The sequence below is a fragment of the Onychostoma macrolepis genome, chromosome 09 (genome assembly GCF_012432095.1).
Source record: "Onychostoma macrolepis isolate SWU-2019 chromosome 09, ASM1243209v1, whole genome shotgun sequence".
NCBI lineage: Eukaryota > Metazoa > Chordata > Actinopteri > Cypriniformes > Cyprinidae > Onychostoma > Onychostoma macrolepis.
Window position 1 is genome coordinate 16592055 of NC_081163.1, and position 19637 is coordinate 16611691.

The 19637-nt window shown below is 37.0% G+C and overlaps 1 protein-coding gene across 11 annotated transcripts in view; it reads right to left on the minus strand.

Annotated features, from left to right (window-relative positions):
- Window positions 1-538: 538 nt before the first annotated feature.
- Window positions 539-19637, minus strand: part of neb (nebulin) — a 58739-nt gene continuing 39640 nt past the window's right edge. For 3 of the 11 annotated variants that reach the window (XM_058786868.1, XM_058786866.1, XM_058786867.1), the window contains 27 exons: window positions 19382-19483; window positions 19138-19245; window positions 18942-19046; window positions 18741-18845; window positions 18552-18656; window positions 18354-18458; window positions 18151-18261; window positions 17949-18059; window positions 17767-17868; window positions 17048-17152; window positions 14920-15033; window positions 14708-14812; window positions 13208-13312; window positions 12558-12662; window positions 12020-12130; window positions 10947-11057; window positions 10422-10535; window positions 10211-10315; window positions 9749-9853; window positions 9355-9459; window positions 6146-6238; window positions 5669-5776; window positions 5281-5467; window positions 5020-5112; window positions 3986-4129; window positions 1509-1612; window positions 539-1376 (listed from right to left, as the gene is read on the minus strand). In XM_058786868.1, the coding sequence (XP_058642851.1) occupies window positions 1203-1376; window positions 1509-1612; window positions 3986-4129; window positions 5020-5112; window positions 5281-5467; window positions 5669-5776; window positions 6146-6238; window positions 9355-9459; window positions 9749-9853; window positions 10211-10315; window positions 10422-10535; window positions 10947-11057; window positions 12020-12130; window positions 12558-12662; window positions 13208-13312; window positions 14708-14812; window positions 14920-15033; window positions 17048-17152; window positions 17767-17868; window positions 17949-18059; window positions 18151-18261; window positions 18354-18458; window positions 18552-18656; window positions 18741-18845; window positions 18942-19046; window positions 19138-19245; window positions 19382-19483 (3042 nt within the window). In that variant the 3' untranslated portion in view covers window positions 539-1202. Of the gene's footprint in view, window positions 1377-1508; window positions 1613-3985; window positions 4130-5019; window positions 5113-5280; window positions 5468-5668; window positions 5777-6145; window positions 6239-7427; window positions 8293-9354; window positions 9460-9748; window positions 9854-10210; window positions 10316-10421; window positions 10536-10946; window positions 11058-12019; window positions 12131-12557; window positions 12663-13207; window positions 13313-14707; window positions 14813-14919; window positions 15034-17047; window positions 17153-17766; window positions 17869-17948; window positions 18060-18150; window positions 18262-18353; window positions 18459-18551; window positions 18657-18740; window positions 18846-18941; window positions 19047-19137; window positions 19246-19381; window positions 19484-19637 lie in introns of those variants that run through there. The other 8 variants (XM_058786869.1, XM_058786871.1, XM_058786870.1 and 5 more) reach the window with 8 other exon arrangements.

The following is a 19637-nucleotide window of genomic DNA, read 5'->3' on the forward strand; positions in this document are numbered from 1 at the left end:
TACAGGATCTTCAGTGAACTATCCCTTTTACTTTTATGTTGATTATCTTCAAACATGAAGATACTTTTTATAATTTTAGTTTTTTGTCCCACTTGAGCAGAATTTTCATGCCTCAAAAAAAAAAAAAGAAACTTTAATACAAGTCTTCTAAAGAGACACGATTGTTTAATGTGATAAACTGATTTAATTCGGGGTTTTTTTGTTTAAAACCAATCAATGCACATAGATCATTTAAAATATAATAAATGGAAGTCCAAATGTGTTTAACGCCTGGTTCAGATGCAGGTTCTTATGAATTGTTGTATTTTTGTAATTCCCAAAGTGTAAAAGTTTTGGTCAAGGGAATTTCAATAGGCAGACAAAAATGATCATGGTGTTCAGAAGGTGAATGAAAGTCAGAAGTTTGGAATGACAGGTTAAGTAACAGACTTTATTTTTAAGTGAACTGTCCCTTTAAGATATTTTAAAGTTTAAAAGAAACTTCAACCTTTTGTTGTTGATCAATTTTTAAAAAGAACAAAATCCATGACAGGAAACATTGACTGCAGAAGCGTGGTGTGCTTTATTAACTACTGATTCAAGGTATACATCTTCCTCTAACCCCACACCTACAGAATCAAAGAAACAAAACACATGCAAATAATGGCCTGCCTTCAGCAAGGGAGGGAGGAGGCTTGTTTTTAACATTAACACATTTTCACTTTAGAGGAACTGATGGCTTGTCCTCAACGTCTTGTTTTTTTTTTTCTTTTTCATTTTCATGTGGCAACCTTAGTGGCGCTGTTCGGTTTTTATAAAACACTGAAATTCTGATTTTCCTTTTTCACGTATAAAGTGAACCATGAGCCCATCTCTCGTTGTGCAAACGTTTCAGCATTAAAACTTTCAGAATGGCCTTCTTTGAATGTAGTGTGATTGCAATATACAAAAATAATGGGCTCCAGTTACTTAACTGTTAGAATAGAACAACAAAGATAAATACAATTGTCTGTGACTTAAATAGGTATGTATAGTTTGTCAGTTTCTCATGCCACAACCACAATAGACTTTGTGACATGGGCACAAACGAAATTTCTTAACAGTAACGAGGACAAACAGTAGCGTAACTACTTGGACTAACATTAGTACACATAAAATAGTTTGTTCTGTGTGGATATCAAACTCCCTCGTCCACAGGGAGTTTGAGAGGGCAGTAGTTGTATTTAGATGGCTTCCACATAGTTGGCAGGGAGCATACCGGTCTTTCCAGTACGCTGCACAGTGCCATACATCCAACCCTCATCGATAGACTGCACGTTCACAATGACATCGCCGTCCTTGAAGGACACTTCATCATTGTCTGCAGCAGCGTAGTCATACATGGCTCGGACAGTTTTCTGTTGAAGAGGAAAGGGACAATATTAAATGACCAACTTCACCATCAAATACACAGTAAATATGTAGGGTATATGCATACACATACGATATTAGCATTATACTACTATGATAGTGAAACTGGCAGTACTTACTCCAGTGGTTGAGGGATGTGAGGGGACAGAAGAAACGGTGGTCTGTTGTGTTGCCACAGAGGAGGATCTCTGCTGAACCTCAATTGTCTTGGTCTGTGTGTAACCTATATGATACAACAGCACAGATGTAATCGTATATATTTCTCTGTCACTAGTTAGCGTTCAGATTTTGGACTTTTTTAACTTTCTACAAGTAGATTTGAATAATTATTAGTAATAGGGAGATGGTAGGCCAGATCAACAGTTTTATAATTCATTTTAAAGCCTCAGCAGTTACTACAGAATGAAATGCTGTAGCATACTGTACACTTAACAGTTTGAGATGTGCATAACAGCACTTGAGACAAGCTGTTATGGAGGTGATATAAATATCAAAATTTGATCAAGACTTTATCAAGATGGTGTAACATTATTTTAACATTATTTCAGTTTTGACGGCAATTTCTTCCAGTGGTAATTGGGTGAAAACAGGAAGTTAATCCCACACTGAAATTGGTTTAATGTATATGTAGACCAATATGTTCAAGTTTTTGATGTCAGTTAGATTTGCATATTTGACCCGTTTTTTTCACTTGCTTTTAGAAAGTTTTGGAATATTTGTCCTCTCTCCAAATTTGTCACTACCGACACACCGTAATAATAATTTAATTAGAAGGGTTATATTGACCTGTTAAAATTTTGCTTACATCTAGATTGTAAATATATATTTTTTTGCTATTTTATAAAAAAAAAAAATTCAGAGGTAAATCAATAACAACTAAATTTTAAACAATATTTCAAGTGTAATTTATGAGATTTTTTTCTTTGTAAAAGGCAAAAAGTTGATCATACTGATTTCAAAGTTAAGGATTCATTAGTTTGAATATACACTGAACCAAAATCTATCATAACATCCCATGTTTCGGTAGTGACAATAATGCTTTGGTAGCGACCACATCACATTACAGAATTTTAACTTGCATACTAAAACACTACTAAAACATACTAATATGCAAAAAAATTGCATAACTGTACTAAATGTCTATTTCCTCCAAATATGAGGATAATGTATTCCCTTTTGTCACTACCGAAACAATGATGACATTGTGTTTCTGTGTTTCAAACGATGTTTCTGTAGTGACTGTTTCGGTAGTGACAATTCTATGGGATAACTCCCCCCCACTCCCCCACCCCCCCCAAAAAACAAATATGTCACTACCGAAACTTCACCAAATGTTTCAGTAGTGACAATTTTAGATACTTTTGAACCTAGCTCAAAGATGCTAATCAGCACATGGTTAGCTAGCACAGTTCTGAACAGTGGTATACATATAAAAACTAAATGTTATGGAATAACTCCCAAAAAAATGTGCTTAATTGCAGAAAAAAGGTGTTCGGTAGCGACATTCCTTAAAGTTACACACACATTTTTCAGACTTTTGAACACATTTACCTCAAAATTATGAGATCTACTCACAGCTTATAGCTATGAGAGAGGGGTACACAGGAATATTTCCTAATCATAAATTTATGGATTTAGTTCAAATCAGTCTCGGCCAATGGACTAAAACATAGACTGTTTTGGTAGTGACATGAAAAATGTAGGACATTTTTTACATAAAGTTTCATGATTTACAAAGAAAATATACACACACACATATATATATATATATATATATATATATATATATTTATACTTCACTTTTAAAAGAATCAAAAAGATACTTTTAAAAACAACAATAGAAAAAAAAATCAATAAAATTATTTTAACATCATTTTCATAAGTTGAAATTTAGGGGTTAGGCTTCGGGACAGCCACCTCTCAATTAAAAGTAACCAATAAATTATGATTTTATATATATTAAGCTTACTAATATTTTAAATATTATTGTGGGTTTCAATAGATAACAGAAGGATCTTAATAAACATCTAAGATTTGAATACCTAAATGCTTTTTAAATGTGGTTTTGGTAGATATCTATATATACACACACACACACACACATAAGCGGAAATATTCCATTAACATATTTTTGTCCATCTTTAATGTAACTGAAGAAATGTAATGTAACTGATGAAATTTAAGTAGTGAAAGATTTTTTTTCTCTTCCATATTGTGACATACAGCTGAATTAAATGAATTATTGAAAAAGAAAAAATAATGGGATGTAGACTTGGTTCTACCAATCGATTGTTAATTAAATTTTGGGATGTGGGTATTTCATTCAATAATTAATGCAAGCTTGCAGTCGATTTCAAGAAAGGGATGGAGTGTAAGTGGACCTAATGTTTGGAGAAGTCTGGCATATATCACCAGAGAGAGACATCTAGAGTTTCACTAAAAGATCCAGTCATGACATTTTGATTAAAAATGACCAAAAAAAAAGTTAAAAAAATGAAAAACATGGATGAATTATTCACTTACAAAAAGATTAATTTTAATTGCCGACTATCATGCAAAACCCAGGGTCAAGACAATTCAAGCATTTTAAACGTACCGTGTGAAGTGGAGACACCAAATCCATTGCTGTAGAGGGATGCGTGATGGTCCACGTTCTCAGACACCTCTGACTTCTCATCGCCCACACCACTCATTGCACTGGTGGAGCGGGAGTGCTCCTTACTGCGACGCTGGGCTTGGACTGAACAATGGGACAATCATGTCAGCATTACCTCCTCTTTGTCAGACTGTCGTCAGTCAATGAAGGTGGCAGATAAATATACATCCACAGTATAGGGTGTAAGGGATAATGTACAATCAACAGGTCATTATACAGTTTGGTGGTCATTAAACAAGTGCAGGTGAGTGAAGGATGTCACAACTGCCCAATCACAATCAAGTATTCACGAGAGCTGTTCAAATAAGGCCTAAAGGCCCCGATATACTCAAAACGAAGTTCCTTTTCATTCTTCATTTAAGGGTAAAACGAAGTTTGAAATACGTGTGTAGCGGTATATTGTTAACGAACATTGTGACGCCACCCACTCTCATGAAAGCAGCATTTAAATGAATATGTAAATATGTGCTGCACGCTTTCTTCAACAAAATAAACACAACAAAAATGGAGAAAACAGCAAGCATTTTTTTGATAAAAAATTATTTGATCACAGCAACATGGGTATATTTGCACAAGCTCTGCAAATTAGCACTCCCATGATGTCACGTGATGTGTATATAAACTGCACTTTACTCAATATATTAATCAGCAATATTAAATATAAAAAACAGTGTCAGTGTCTCAGAAGCACAACTTTATTTGCTACTACAAAACGGCTCTCCACTGTTTTTTCACCCACAGACATCTCACCTCCAAGGACGAAGTGAACCCAGAGAAAAATTACGCGGGAAAGAAGGCAGAGCCTCAGCACACACCTCCTATGACGTAATCGTCACAGACCAATGGAAGTACGAAGGTGTTTTGCAGTCGTTACGTACGCAGTTGCAAACACAAAATGAAAATGATTTTGTTCGAAATGACATCAGTTTGTGTATCGGGGCCTTAAGTCCAGTGACAGCAGAGGAGTGTCCTACCTGACATCATGTGAAGACTTCTGGACTGGATGTTGTCCTCAGCAGGGTCATAGTCAAAGACAGAGCCGGGGTTTGTGCGCCACACACGCAGGTCTTTGAGAAAAAGGAAACCTAGTTTTAGCGAATGTCTCATTTGGTTCCTGTGTATATAATTCTTTACATATTGTAAGAGGCATGTTTTTCTATATTTATGGGAAGAGAAATCTGTTTCTAAACTCAAGTGTGTTTAGTGTGCACAGAACACAGCATGTGTCAGCTGACCAGTGGTGGTCTCCTGATCGTGCTCCTCTGCGCGTCTCCTCTCCATCTCCACCACACGTCTCTGGATGCCACGGTAGCTGATGTCACTGAAGTCTTGGGTGTTCCTCTTCACGCGCTCAGTGATGGGGTCAGAGATGGTGGGGGTGAAGCTGCCCTTACTCTTCTCAAAGTCCTGGTGGTATCTGACCTGAGAAGACCAACAGACAGCAATACATGAGGCAGGAGACACAAAGAAACTGTTACAGCAAACGTCGGTTTAAAGTGGACCTGAAATGAAAGTTGAGATGGTCTGACATTTTTTAATGCAACAGGTTGCCCTTCATATACTACAGAAAAATCAGTTCATTGCAACATATTGATAAAGGTATGGATTTAAAAGTCATCTTACTCCAGAGATGATACGCTGGGTTTCTTTAACACGTCTCATCTCAGGGGTGTCCAGCACAAAGGCAGCCTTGCCCTGCACCTGCTTACGGAAGCTGTCCGAGTACAGAACCTGGATACAAGACAATATAGCACAAACATATATTAGAAACCTTATAATTATGGATTATGATTATTTATCAAGACCCTGTGGAAGACACGCCAGGAAATCAGGACATTAGACAGACAAATGACATGAATACCCTGGGTGTTATTGTGATTTCAGACAGATGAATTAGAAGGGTCTTCAGAGGGCTGGATTAAAAGTAGATGGGTCCCAAGATGAAGGTTTGTAGTGATGATAATCGATTACAGCATTAAATTCAGATAATGGAAGAGTACAGTTAATATTATTAGCCTCCTACATGAAATGAAGGTATTAGAGCGGTTACATTTACACATGACACACAAACACACACTCGTGTCCTGTGGTTGTGAGTACCGAGCTAATCTGCAATTGGTTCCGTTTGACCCTCTCCATCTCTGGAGTGAACACCACAGGCGTTCCCTTCGCAGACAGGTCCTTATACAAAACCTAGAGTAGAAAAGAAAAGCGCCCCAGAGGCCAGTCAGACACTAAACACCATGACAGATGCAAGGGTTTTGGAGAGTAGTCACATCAAACATCACACACACAACACACAATGAGCTTATATCCCAGATTTAAAAAGAGGAACCTGGTTGGGAAGGGAAAACGACAAATGTGGGATACAACAGCTCATCTGGTGTTGGATTAGCAACAGTGTCTGGAGTTGAATAAACCCGTAAATTTGAGCTCACAGCAGAAAGGGGACCTAACTAGGGTGGAATATGATGTGGTCAATTACATTAGATGAAAATGGGGTTTAAGCATTAAATTTCATACGCTTCAATTGTTTTGCATCAATGATGGGATTGTATAAGTTGGAAATGAAGGAGTATACGGGAAGCGTTAATGGGATCAGAGCCACTCTCAAGTAAACCCTTGTGGAGCTTCCAATACCGAGCTGATGTGCTTCTGATTCTCTTTGACCCGCTTCATCTCGGGGAGGTCCGGTATGGCTGTGCCTTGACTCAGCGAATCCTTGTATTTTATCTACCCAAGGATCAATTTCGACATATCAAATAAACAACACAAACATGAACCAAAACAGCTAGAGAACGAACAACCACAAAGATGACATACACAACAATATTAGCTCTGTTCCAAACCTTTAGTTGCCTCCATAGGCAGCTGCCTTCTAAAATTGTATCATAAGTGCCCAAAAGTGGAGTATTTGTACATCTTTACATAGGCAGCTCTACACAAATAGCATAAAATTACATGAAGGTGCCAAAACAGCTTTCGGGTCAGGAGCGTGCTTATGATGCTTTAAAATGCTTCCAGCATTATAGGCAGCTTGTTAGGTTTTGGAGCAAAGCAATTGTGTTTAAGGAATCGATAATGTTGTTCACAAACTGCAAGGTTTTGTAAAATAAGAAAATAAAAAAACAATAATTGAAAGTTTATGGTTTGGTACCTAATTATTACATGAAAGAATCAGTTGCTAATTATTAGGCTACATCTAAATAAATACCGAGTATTACTGAGGTTTTTAACAGGACAGGATTTTGTCACATGAGCTAGATGAGAGTTATACATATTGTTATAAATGATGGATTTGATGCAGTGATTAATTCCTAGGGTCACTAGAGGGACTAGCATAAACAGATGGAGGCTAAAATGTTTTCTTAGATGATGGAGAGACGAGGAACAGGGAATGTTTTATGGGTGGGATAGAGGGTCACACCGCAGTGTACCGTGCTAATATTTTGCTGATTGCGTTTAACTCTCTCCATCTCTGGGGTTTCTGAAATAGCTGTTCCTACTCCCAAATCTTCCTTGTATTGGATCTTTAAGCAGAGGCAATGGGGCAAAAAAAGGTAAAAATGTCAATAATCTTCAAAACTTTGTTGAAATAAAACACAAAACACATGAAAACAAAAGTGAAGAAAATGTAAGAAAAAGAACATTGATCTCTAGCAAGAAAAAAAAAATGTGGTAGAGTAATTATATATGGTATGAGATATCAACACTACTGTTCAAATGTTTAAGGTCTGGTAAATAAAAAAAATAAAAAAAACTTTCATTCAGCAAGAATGCATTAAATTGTTCAAAAGTTACAGCAAGGACATTTATAATGTTACAAAAGATTTTGATTTCAAATAAATGCTGTTCATTTGAACTTTTTATTCATTAAAACAATTCTGAAGAATATATTACAATAGAAAACAGCTCATTTCAGTTGTAATAATATTTCATAATATTACTGGTTTTACTGTAGCTTTCACAAATGCAGTCTTGGTGACTATAATAGACTTCTCTTAGAAGCCAGAAACGTTTAAACAGTAGTGTATGAACATCAATTAAAACAGTGGAGGGGAAAGTTTGGGTTATTTAGGGATGTTTATATAATAAATTTATAGAGAATAAATTTGTCTAAACAAGGAGTCTTCTTCAAAGAGAAAAAACACTACCGAGCTGATGTTCTTCTGAGTTTCCCGTGCACGCTTCACCTCAGGAAGATCGGCTACAGATATGCCTTGACTTAGTGAATTCCTGTATTTAATCTAATACACATTTCAGTCCATTAGGAGCATGGAACAGCTGACAAGATAAAATAAGTGATAAAGACAGAGTATCGACACATATGCAGAAGATTAAGAAGAAAAGATAAGCTGAGAGTTTTAAACAATGCAACACTAGTCAAGTCTTGAGACCAGTGTCAAATGAAGATGGATAAATGTATGGGCCATGTTATGTTATGTTATTTAAAATGATGAGAGGAAGTGCCTATTTATTTAAACTCAACGAAACATTAAAATTATAGCTTGATATTAGATGATATATATTAAAATGAATGTTTGTGTTTGATTTTAAATTTCTTAGGATGCTGGCAGAATTTTGATTAAAATCAGGAGGCATTTTGGGGGGCACTCCAACAGGAAGCAGGGTGAATGATGGAGTCACACCGCAGTGTACCGTGCTAATAGCCTCCTGATTGCGTTTAACCCTCTCCATCTCAGGGGTTTCAGATATGGCTGTTCCTTGACCAAGCTCCTCCTTGTACTGGATCTTTGGGATTGTACAAGCATAAGGAGGCATTAACATTTGTTTTTGGTATCCCTTGGGATAAGTAGCTTTCATTTGTTTTGTCTGGGGACACTTCAGAATGTGCCCTTGCAACATAAAAACAGACTAAACATTTGCGAAAAGGACAAACAAAGAAACAAAAACATTTCAAACACACATCATTGAAGACAAATACAAACCAGAAACAGAAGTAAGATGTAAAATATGTAAATCGTAAGGTTGTAAAATGGTTAGAGATATTGTTTAGGATGAAGAAAGGTCAACAGCATCAAATTTGATGATTACCGTTATCGTTAGTGCCTTTGCTAGTTTATGACTACAAGTTAATGACTATATTAGACTAATGACTATATTAGACTTAGGTCTGTTTAGGATATCTATATTTACATGATATAAAAAGAGTTAACAAGAAATGTGGTTGCATTACAGAAAAAAAGAAAAAGGTGGTGTAAAGCAAGAAATGGAAACAGAAAAAGACCAAAAAAAAAGTTTGTGGTTAGAGCGTAGGAAAAAAAATATACTCATTGGGCAGTAGGTACCGAGCTGAAATTCTTTGTATTTTCTTTAACACGAAGCATTTCAGGGGTGTCCTTTACTGCTGAAACTTTGCCCTTACTGTTTTTAAGGTCAATCTGGTACTGAAGCTAAAAAGAAAAGAGCACAAAGGCAGTCAAAAATGACACAAAAATTCAGCAAGAAAAAATGTTCAAAATCATCTAGAGAGAATTGTGATATAGACAACTACTGTAACTAAGCCAGCATAAGAAATGTATGGCTACTATTTTCATATCTGCCTCTCATTTATATTTCTCATAGACAAACAGGAAACACAGGGACCAAAGACAACAAAGGGTACAAAATATCACATTTAAGATGAGATGAATAAAACAGGAACATATATGGACCGGCTCAAACCCTTGAAGAAACACTTACAGTGCTGAAGTTCCTCTGGTTCTCACGCACTCTTTGCATCTCAGGAGTGTCCAACACAGGAACATAGTGTGACATGGTCTTTTCAGCCTCCTCCTTGTACTTTTTCTATAAGATAAAATACAAAATTGACAATACTGAGTTGACAAAATTGGCAAAATTTAGCTGTTCATGAGATTACACTTAAATAATCAATATCTGTGATAAAACAGAGGCACTGGATAATAGCTTTAGAACTTATCACTCTCCATTCATAAGTTAAAAAAACAGCCTAAAATTGAAAAAAGTCTAAAAGTCTTTTTTTTTCTTCCCATTTTCAACAAATAGTCAAACCTCAAGACATCAAGCTGAAAAAATATATGAACTGTTACCAAAAGGTGTCTACTGTGTGAATCCCTGATTTGTCACACATGCAATAAACATCAAAAGAAAAAAAGAAGCTTCTTCAAGAGGCAACCCTCATACCTGGCTCACAAGGTTCCTGATCTGCTGAGCGTGGAGGATGTCAGGGGTGTCAATGACTGTGGTGTATGTGGCTCTGTCATGCTCAGCATTCTGCTTGTACTTGGCCTGGAAAACCAATTCAAAACAAATCCATGTATCAATTAATGTTGAAATGCTGGTGCTGACAACTCAGGGAAACATTGAAATGATGGGTTGGAGATCATTTGTGTACCTGACTGAGGATTTCTGTGGCATTCTTTGCCCTCAAGAAGTCTGGAGTGTCATTAGCCAAAGCCAACATGCCTTTTCCCTTGATCTCTTGCTCCAATGATTTCTTGTACTCTCTCTGCAGGAATTGGGCAGACATTATCATACTTATGTGACTGGGTGCATATGTTTGTTTATCAGTGATCTTTACATTCACACCAAGAATAATTCCTGTGGGCTACAATCACAATAAAAAGCAGCATAAAAACTGCAAAGAATAAGATGATATTAACATCAGAGGTGTAAACGAAAAATAAAAAAATAAGGGAGGTCATTTAGAAAGACAAAATGACATTTAATGGGAGTTCTTTATGCTTTACCAAACCTGGTTAGATGGCGAACCAAAGGGAAACTCCGTTAGCTTGATTAGTTTTCTCATTAGCAAGAGGCAAATAGACTACTTTCTGCCTGATTAGTGTGTTGAGGAGGAAGTGGCGTTGAGGCAGAGGACTGCAGGTAAGATAATTGAACTGAGCTTTAGCCATCCTACCTCACACAGGATCTGAGTAGCATTCTTTGCTCTCAGTAACTCAGGAGTTTCCTCCAGCACTGTAAGCCCTTTACCCTTCACCCCTTCCTCTAGATCCCTCCTGTACTCTTTCTACAAGGCGGAGAAGAACAGAAAGACTGCAGACACATAGCACACACAGACATAGACAGTACTTGTGCAGTACTGCGCTCACTGACATTTCTTTCAACGTCACCAAGCATTTGCTCTGGGTTTGAGTTAAAACTTCACATCCAGAATGTAATCAAGGTGCATGTTGTCCAGACACCATTGAAGTAACTGAGTATAATCTAAATAGAGCAAAGGCATTGCTGAGTTTGAAAAGCAACCTGATACTGACATAAACAATGCTTATCAGAAATCTCACAGGCAAGAATATTGACAAAAATCATTGTCTGATACTCTTTAACATGTACATTCTTTTCGTAGCAGCATTCATATGATTTTGAAGCCAAACCAAGATCTAAAAAGAAAAGAAAAAAATATAATAAAATAAAATGTTATTTCATATACATGCTCAGAGTAATCAAGATCTAAAGAGGTTATTAAAAAATAAATAAATTATATGACCATTAAAGATTTGATAAACCTTAAAAACAGGGTTCCCACACCTTTTGATCAATGAATTTCAATTACAGTCAATTTCTAGTCAGTTGTGAGAAATCGTTTACAGTCATTTTAAAGAGATTGCACAATGATGCATTACGAGTCCATGACTTTTTAGATTTCCTGGCCTGGAATCACAATTTCTGAAAAACTGGAAATCCTGGCCTGGAATTATATTTCCTAATATCTCCAGGTTTTCCATTACTGTGGGAACCTTGTGAAAACAAACAACAAAAGAAAACACACACACACAAACACACATAGATGTTGCAAGGGGAAGGGAATTACTGAGAGTGTATTACAGCAGAAGGATGGTTCATGCATACAAACCATGACCTACTCGGGTGTAATGGAAACTTCAAAGACACTCATGTAAGGATTATAACGTGTATGTGGTCTTAGTAATATTACAAGGATGGAAGGAAGAATATATAAGGGCTTCATGTTACCTCGCTAATAATTTTCGTGGCGTGTCTGACATGCATCATGGCAGGGGTGACCTCCAACCCAGAGAGGTTCTTTCCTTTCATTGTCATCTCAAAGTCCTTCTTATACTCTTTCTATCCACCGCAAAGATAGAAGAGTGAGAGATACATGAAGCCTCTGGAATACGAGTCCATGGTCACACTGGTTCCTCAGTCGGTGACATTTTTTACAGTTCATAATGTTTTGAGTATCTTGGCATTCACTTAAACTGCTTTTGCCCATCAGTGTGTTGTATCTACAGTGAAACCTTCAAAACCGCGATAAAACTATAAACACATGACACACCTAAATGCCTACCACAAATCCATGGGTCCTGGTTGGAAATTGTGGTGTCCCAATTACTTACCAGCATTACAACAATTGTATCCACACAAAAGCACAGCATTTGAATTCCGCTTAGCATTTCTCATTCATTCACACTGGGTTACAAAGAATACTTGAGCAATATATGCTGTTATTTGTTTTGCAATGAATACAATAAGCTTGGGCAGCAGTATTTACCTGACTCTGCAGATGTTGAGCCTCCTTAGCAGTTACGTAAGTAGGAGTCTCGAAATCCAGCATGGCTTTGCCTCTTTCTTTCTCATACTTCTCCTTATATTTCACCTGCATTCAACAAAAGCCCAAAGGTGAGGAACATACAAATAGAAAAAAAGTTATTGGTTAAGCAAATAATGCTTGTTAAGCAAACACCAAAGCTTTGTTTGCATACTGAATCTTTTTGTACAGTCTGTGCTGTATTTCTTTTATTGGATATCAATTAAGCTGCCATATTATGTTTCTAAGCACTGAGACTGAGAATAGAGTTTACTATATGATTAACAGTGTGGAAAATTCATTAAAATACAATGGATGTTTATGGTGTTTTTACAATATAAAATGTCTGGGTTTTTAATGATGAAGTGACGTGTTTTTACAGCTTTGTTCTTACATAATGTACAAATGAGTCCTTGTAAAGCAGTTTAACAGGACAAACTAACCCAAACAAATTAAATGTAAATGATAAATAAATCTATTATAGGTGCATAAGACTGACAAGCCTGATGAAATGAAATAAGCAGGTCTAGTATGTGTAGAATCAGTCTTCGTTTCACACACAGAGAAGCAGGTGAAGTCAGCTGCAGAAAGCTCCAGAACTGTATGTAACTTACTTGACTCTGCAGCTCTGAGGCCTCTTTGTGGTGAAGCTGCTCAGGTGTGTCGGGTATCATATGGTAGTGACCCCTACTCTCCTCAAACTTCTTCTTGTACTGGTACTAAAGAGGAACGGCCAATAAAGCAGCTCAATAAAACAAAATAGAAATCCAGTGCTTCATCTCTCCCATGTTAAAAAGGCCAAAAATGACCAAAAAATGAAAAAATGGTGACAAAAAAAAAAAAGACAAGAAAAGAAGAACGGCTGTCATGTCCATAAAACATGAAGGAGGCCGTATATAGACATAATGACACTGATAATGGAATGAGCAAGATGTTGTAAACTTCAAATAATCTAGTTAAATATTCTAATATCAAATATTTCTATATTATATTAAATATTCTAATATCAAAATCGCTAACCTAACCTGCTTCTCCATTCAAACTACATACACCAGCACAGACCAACAGACTGTTCTTATTTAGTGCGTTATATCTTTTCTAATTCATCAGATGTATGTTTTACCTATAGCGGTCCATACAATTCCCAAAAAATCTCTAAACTTCCTTTCATAATGCATGAAGTAATTCCTTCTAGAGCTTTTAAGCTGTTTCCACCAAACTTGACACAGTCCTTCATCCTGTTTTGACTCATTAGGCTTTGTAACCACCTAACAATGCCCTAACATCCAACCAGAATGGTCTAACAACTGTCTAGTAACTGCCTACCAAGAACCCATAATGCTCAAGCAGAACACATTAGCTATGGAAGTATATAAACCATATGTAACATCCAAACTTCAAATCTCTCTTTAAACGGTTCAAGAATTCAATCTACATATCCTTAAAACTTATTTTCAACCAAACCCTTAACATATTTTTTTTTCAAACTGTAAGTAAACTAGAGTATTCAATCTTGTAACTTACAACTTCAAACAGCCCAAGGTTTTAAACTACATATGGCCTAAATAACCATAACAATAACCTTTCCAAATCGTTTTTTAACTGTTCAGATAAAACTGTCAAGCAAACTTTCAAGGTCTGCATTGGTAAGCTTTCCTTTTCTAGTTTATATGTACACATTTGAATGGAAATGAAAAATGTACACAGAAAAAAAGGCATCCAGGGAAAAGTTAATTAAGATTTAGCTGGGAATGTTGTTAAAGGAAAAATGGGAAAAATGAGATGTTAGAGCGCTTATAGGCAGTAGGCGTGTTAATTAAAAAAGAAGAAGAAGAAGAAGAAGAAGAAGAAAAAGAATAGCACTAAGGTCATGTGCGAGCAAAAATGGAGATAGTTAAAATCTAATGCTAGTAGTAGTATGTTTAAAATCGGATGATGAGGGTCACTACCAAATGATAGCCTGGAATGAGTAAATAGTTTCAAATGGGAACTTTCTATAAGGATGAAAGATGGATCTTGTGATATTACATGAAGATGTGATATTTCACTGTTACAGTGTGTGAGATAAAGCAGTTTTGATGAGAGGGAAATGAAGCCGGCTGTAGAGCTCTTACATCACTGGCCAGCTTGCTAGTGCTCAGGTTGTGCTGCATGGACAGAGACTCCGCCATGTCCGTAACAGGTTTGTGAATCTTCTTCAGGTCACCTTTGTATTTCACCTGCATGATAGAAATATGCAAAAATGCACCATGATATGAAACACTCTCAATGTCATATGTGACTGGTAAAATACTGTTCATTAATTTTTTTAGAAAGATTGAAGCACCTCGCTTGCAAGATCATTGGCGTCCTTCAGAGTCTGATAAATCTTGCTGTTCTTCAAATCATACTGCGGTCTCTTTCCTTTCATCTCCTTGTCAAACTTCTCCTTGTACTTCAGCTTTTGAGAGAGGACAGTGACATTGTTAGTTGCTGGTAGTGTTGTATTATCTCCATCCAAACTATTATCTCGGAGCCAAAATGCTTGCAAAAGCACAGAGACATGAATATCGTTCCATGCAGTCATCAGTGGAAAGAAAGGGACACTGAAAAGAGTCTCGTTACAACAGGGTTTCAGTTGGGTTTAATACAGTATGACTCAGATCATGTTCACACTGTACTAGCTCCAAATGGGAAGACCAACATAAAGTTCAGAGCATTCAAAAGCATCACATCTACATATATTGATCGTGGTATTAAAGCTGAAGTGTGTGATTTCTGTGACTAGCAATAGTGCCCGTCCATTTTCATCAGCAGCCTTGGTTCTGGGAAATATTTTTTACATTTTATTTCCCAAAGGGATTTAAAAGAGTTATTGCACAACATGAATTTGTAGGAAAAAGTATTTGAAAAAAACGGACAAAGTTAAAAGACTGTGTACTTTGTTGTTGTGGTCCTTCATGGGAGTGGGTGGGTGAAGAAAGTTTTCTTAATACTTTGTTTGTCTGCCATTGGTCGAACAAACAGAAAATCCTGCCCCAGACTAACACAAAATATTTTTTTGTTTCGAAGATAAACACAAGTCTTATGGATGGAAGTCTTATGGAAATGAGGGTGGGTGAACCATCCCTTAAAAATGGCCTACTTAAAGAAAAATGACACACTTCAGCTTTAACTGAAGGAAAGGTGGTAAAAAGGTTGAATCTTTTCCCAGAGATTCTGAAAAACTCCAGATCTGTGGAGGAATCAAATATGTGACATAAAGCAAAGAGAGTAACATGAGGAGTGTGTAGACCAAATGATTACTTTCAATACTATACAAAATAAAACCAATCATCAATCGTGGTAAGTGCGTTTGTGGTCTCTTCAACATAGCAATGACATGAATGATTTAGCATTTATTTAATTCTGTACATAATATAACAAATGAATAATAGAGTTGCTTATATTGAATCTGCACACTCCTCAATACAATAGCATGTCAAAGGAATGCGACAGAAAACTGGACACCAGTTCTGACAATTTGAGAGATAAGAGATAAAACAATTTGCATGCCAGACAAATAAAATGACAAAGAAATGTGGGCAAAAATGCAACTAATGAGAAAAAAAAACTATGACAAAACTGTGAGTGCTCGCCAATAAGCCTATGCTTGGCAACAAGGCAAAAGCTTGCATGACAAACACAAAAAGAGACAAAATGAGCAACAAAAAGAAGCAAAAAAATGAAATGGGTGGAAATGTAAAATTGAGTGGACAAAAACACTGAAAACAACAAAAAACTTCAATGTCTACAGGACCCAAAAATCTTCATCAAATCTTATCAAATTGAGTGCCACTGGAGTTCAACAACTAGGTGAGTCAGAGGGAAAGAGAACATAGACATCAGACAGACAGAGAAGTGCAAATGCCGCCCCCAGGGGCCAGGGACCCTTCTTACATCACTAGTCACGGCACTCATTTTCTTAATGTGACGCATCTGAGGAGTGTCAAAGGAGGCAGCACCATGGAGTGATGGCTTTTCCTCCACCTAAAAAGCGCAGCGAAATGGCAGGGTAACATCAATGAGATGGGACAGAACAGCGGAAATTAATTTATGAATGAACAGATGGATGGGTTACAGAGAAAGGAAAGAATCAGGTGGATAGACATGAATAAATACAGCGCAGAGAGAGAACAGTGAGTAGATGGGGATGGTACAGATTACAAGAGACACTCAGGGCTCACATAGACAATGACAGTATTAATGCTGATGGGCATGAGAAGCACTGCTGAGGCATTTGAATCTACTAGTTATCTTTGAGTACTATTGCATAATGATGGCATGCAGCTTCCATGATGGTGAACGCGTAAGGAAATCATTGTCAAAATACATATCCAGGGCCTTCAAACTAAACCCCTGTGTTCCTTGTGAATAAATACAATGAAAGTCTACGGATTGCATCGTGTCTAGTGTGGAGTTGCAAACGGTATTACCTGACTGTTCAGTTTGGACACCTCAGTGGCCAGGGTGATATCAGGACGGCCGAGCAACGTTCCACCACGGCTGGCCTCCTGGCGAGCCTTATCACGATATCCGATCTACAAGAACAGTTTTTGCAACCATTACTACTTACTATTACAACAATACATGTCAATACTTTACTACAGAGGATTGCATACCAAAAGGAACAGTTCACCCAAAAATAAAAATTCTATCATTATTTTCTTACTCCCATGTGGTTCAAAACCCATAAGACTTTTGTTCTTCTTTGAAGCACAAATATTTTAGGGAAACCTGAGAGATTTCTGACCCTCCATTGAAAGTCCATTCCCCCAAAACTTTTAAAACATTTTAAGAGATTGAAAAAAAAAAAAAAAATCCATATGAATTGAGGTTTTTAATTCAAGTTTTTAGAAAAGATACAATCGTTTTATATAATAACAGATTTAATGTATGTTTTTAATCACATATAAACTTCGATCAACGCACAGACATAACACACATCAAATATGGTAAACACGGAAGCTCAAATGTGTCGCTTTGTGTGCAAGAACCAATAAGGTTTGTTCTTGAGTGTCAAGCAAGCACAGCCGCGCTGCCGTTGACCATATATGGGTGTTTCTATATATGTGAATGAAAGTTTTATGTTTGAAATGACATAAGGGTGAGTAATTGAAGAGAATTTGAACCGTCCCTTTAAAGTGTCCCTCACCTCACTGATGAGCTTAGCAGCTTGAGTGGCTTTCCTGATGTCTGGGCGGTCAGCAACCGAAGTGTACGTTAACTTGGCTTTAGCCTCCTGCTTATAGGCGATCTATACAAAAAGAGATGTAGGATTTACAACGATCTCTGTCTGAGACTATTATTTGAGGCAGATACTTGTTAGTTCCTTACATTGCTTTGGTTCTTGGCCACTTCCATGGCATGTTGCACTTCAGGAGGAGCAATCATTTGGTTGTAATTAGACTTGCCTTTCTCCTTCTCAAACTTCTCCTTGTACAATTTCTGTGAAAAGATCATGTGAGATTATGATTGGTGATCTCAGTCAATACAAATGAGATTTATTGTAAGGTGTAAACTGAGTATTTAGACTTACAGCACTTGTGATTTTGGCAACCTCTTTGCTGTGGGCAGTCTCACGGGTTTCAGCAAGAGTGGTGAAACCGCCTGACTGGAGATCCTTTTTGCTGGCCTCCTTGTATCTGGTCTGCAGAAAAAGTTGTAAAACATGAATTTTCAAAAATATTTTACAGTGCTTCAATGAATCTACACACATTACAACATTACATTGTGCCTTACCTCAGACACAAGTTTAGCCACTGATTTAGCATGAAGGATTTGAGGAGTGTCATGGACAGCAATGTACTGGCCTTTGGCCTTCTCATACTTCTCCTTGTATTTCACCTGAAGAACCGTGACATTTTTATTAGTTTAACTAGTCACATATTGTATGCTGATTCTCAAAAATTGAAAATGTATATGGAAAATGGCACTCACATTGCTGGAAAGCTCAGAGTTCTGCTTAGCCAGAATGGTGTATTTATCATCAGGAACAGACATTACACAGCCCTTCAACATTTCCCTATCGTACTTGTACTCAACCTGTGAATTACAAACAAATCAATTCATTATCTGGGTTTTTTTCTCTATAACTGAAACTGTGTTAGAAAATTGAGTGGCACGAACATCACTCTGCTGGAAGCTGTTCTTAGCAGCATGGATAAAATCAGGTCTGTCCACAGTCCAGATCCATTTGTTCTTGGTGGCCTCATACTTCTTCTTGTAGTCAAGCTAAAAGGAGGAAAACACAAATAATGAGATGCATAATAAGACGCTGACTTGCAATTCAGTTTCACAGATGCTCAGTGCAGATCAATGCAGACTCACATTGCTGATGTTCTTGTAGGCTTCCTTGGCGGCACGAATGTCGTGAGCGTCAGGTGCCATGTTGATGTGAGCTTTGTTTCTTTCATACACTTCCTTGTATTTCAGCTGTACAAAAAACAGAAGTTTGAAATTAAGTATATACTGACGTAAAAAGAAATTGGTTCCTTTCTGCAAACGTAATGAAAGGTTAACCTACATTGCTGGTGATCTCCTTGACCTTCTTCATGTGCTGGCTCATGGGAGTGTCATGTCCAAGAGTGTAACTCGTCGCTTTGGTCTTGTTGTGTTCCTTCTTATAAATGATCTAGAGAAGAGAACAGATGAATTCATTCACATTCAATGACTGGAGTAATTCTTAAGTGACACTGAAAATTAGGAACATCTATATGCATGTACAAATGCTTTCCACATTATGGAAGGCAGATAGTGATGATACTCACATCGCTGATCTGCTTGCTGCGCTTGGCAACTTGGTAATCAGGGGTATCCAGCACTGCGGTGTACTTCGACTTGGCACGTTCATACTGCTCTCTGTACTTCCACTACAGGAAGTGATGGACAAGAAATGATAGTCAGAGAAAGCACATTTCCAAATCTTAATTAAGTTATTAAAAGTTACAACAAGTTGTATAATAACTGGCAATATCATGCATTAAAAAGAAAGGGTTTATTTTGACAGACTTCATTTAAGTTGAA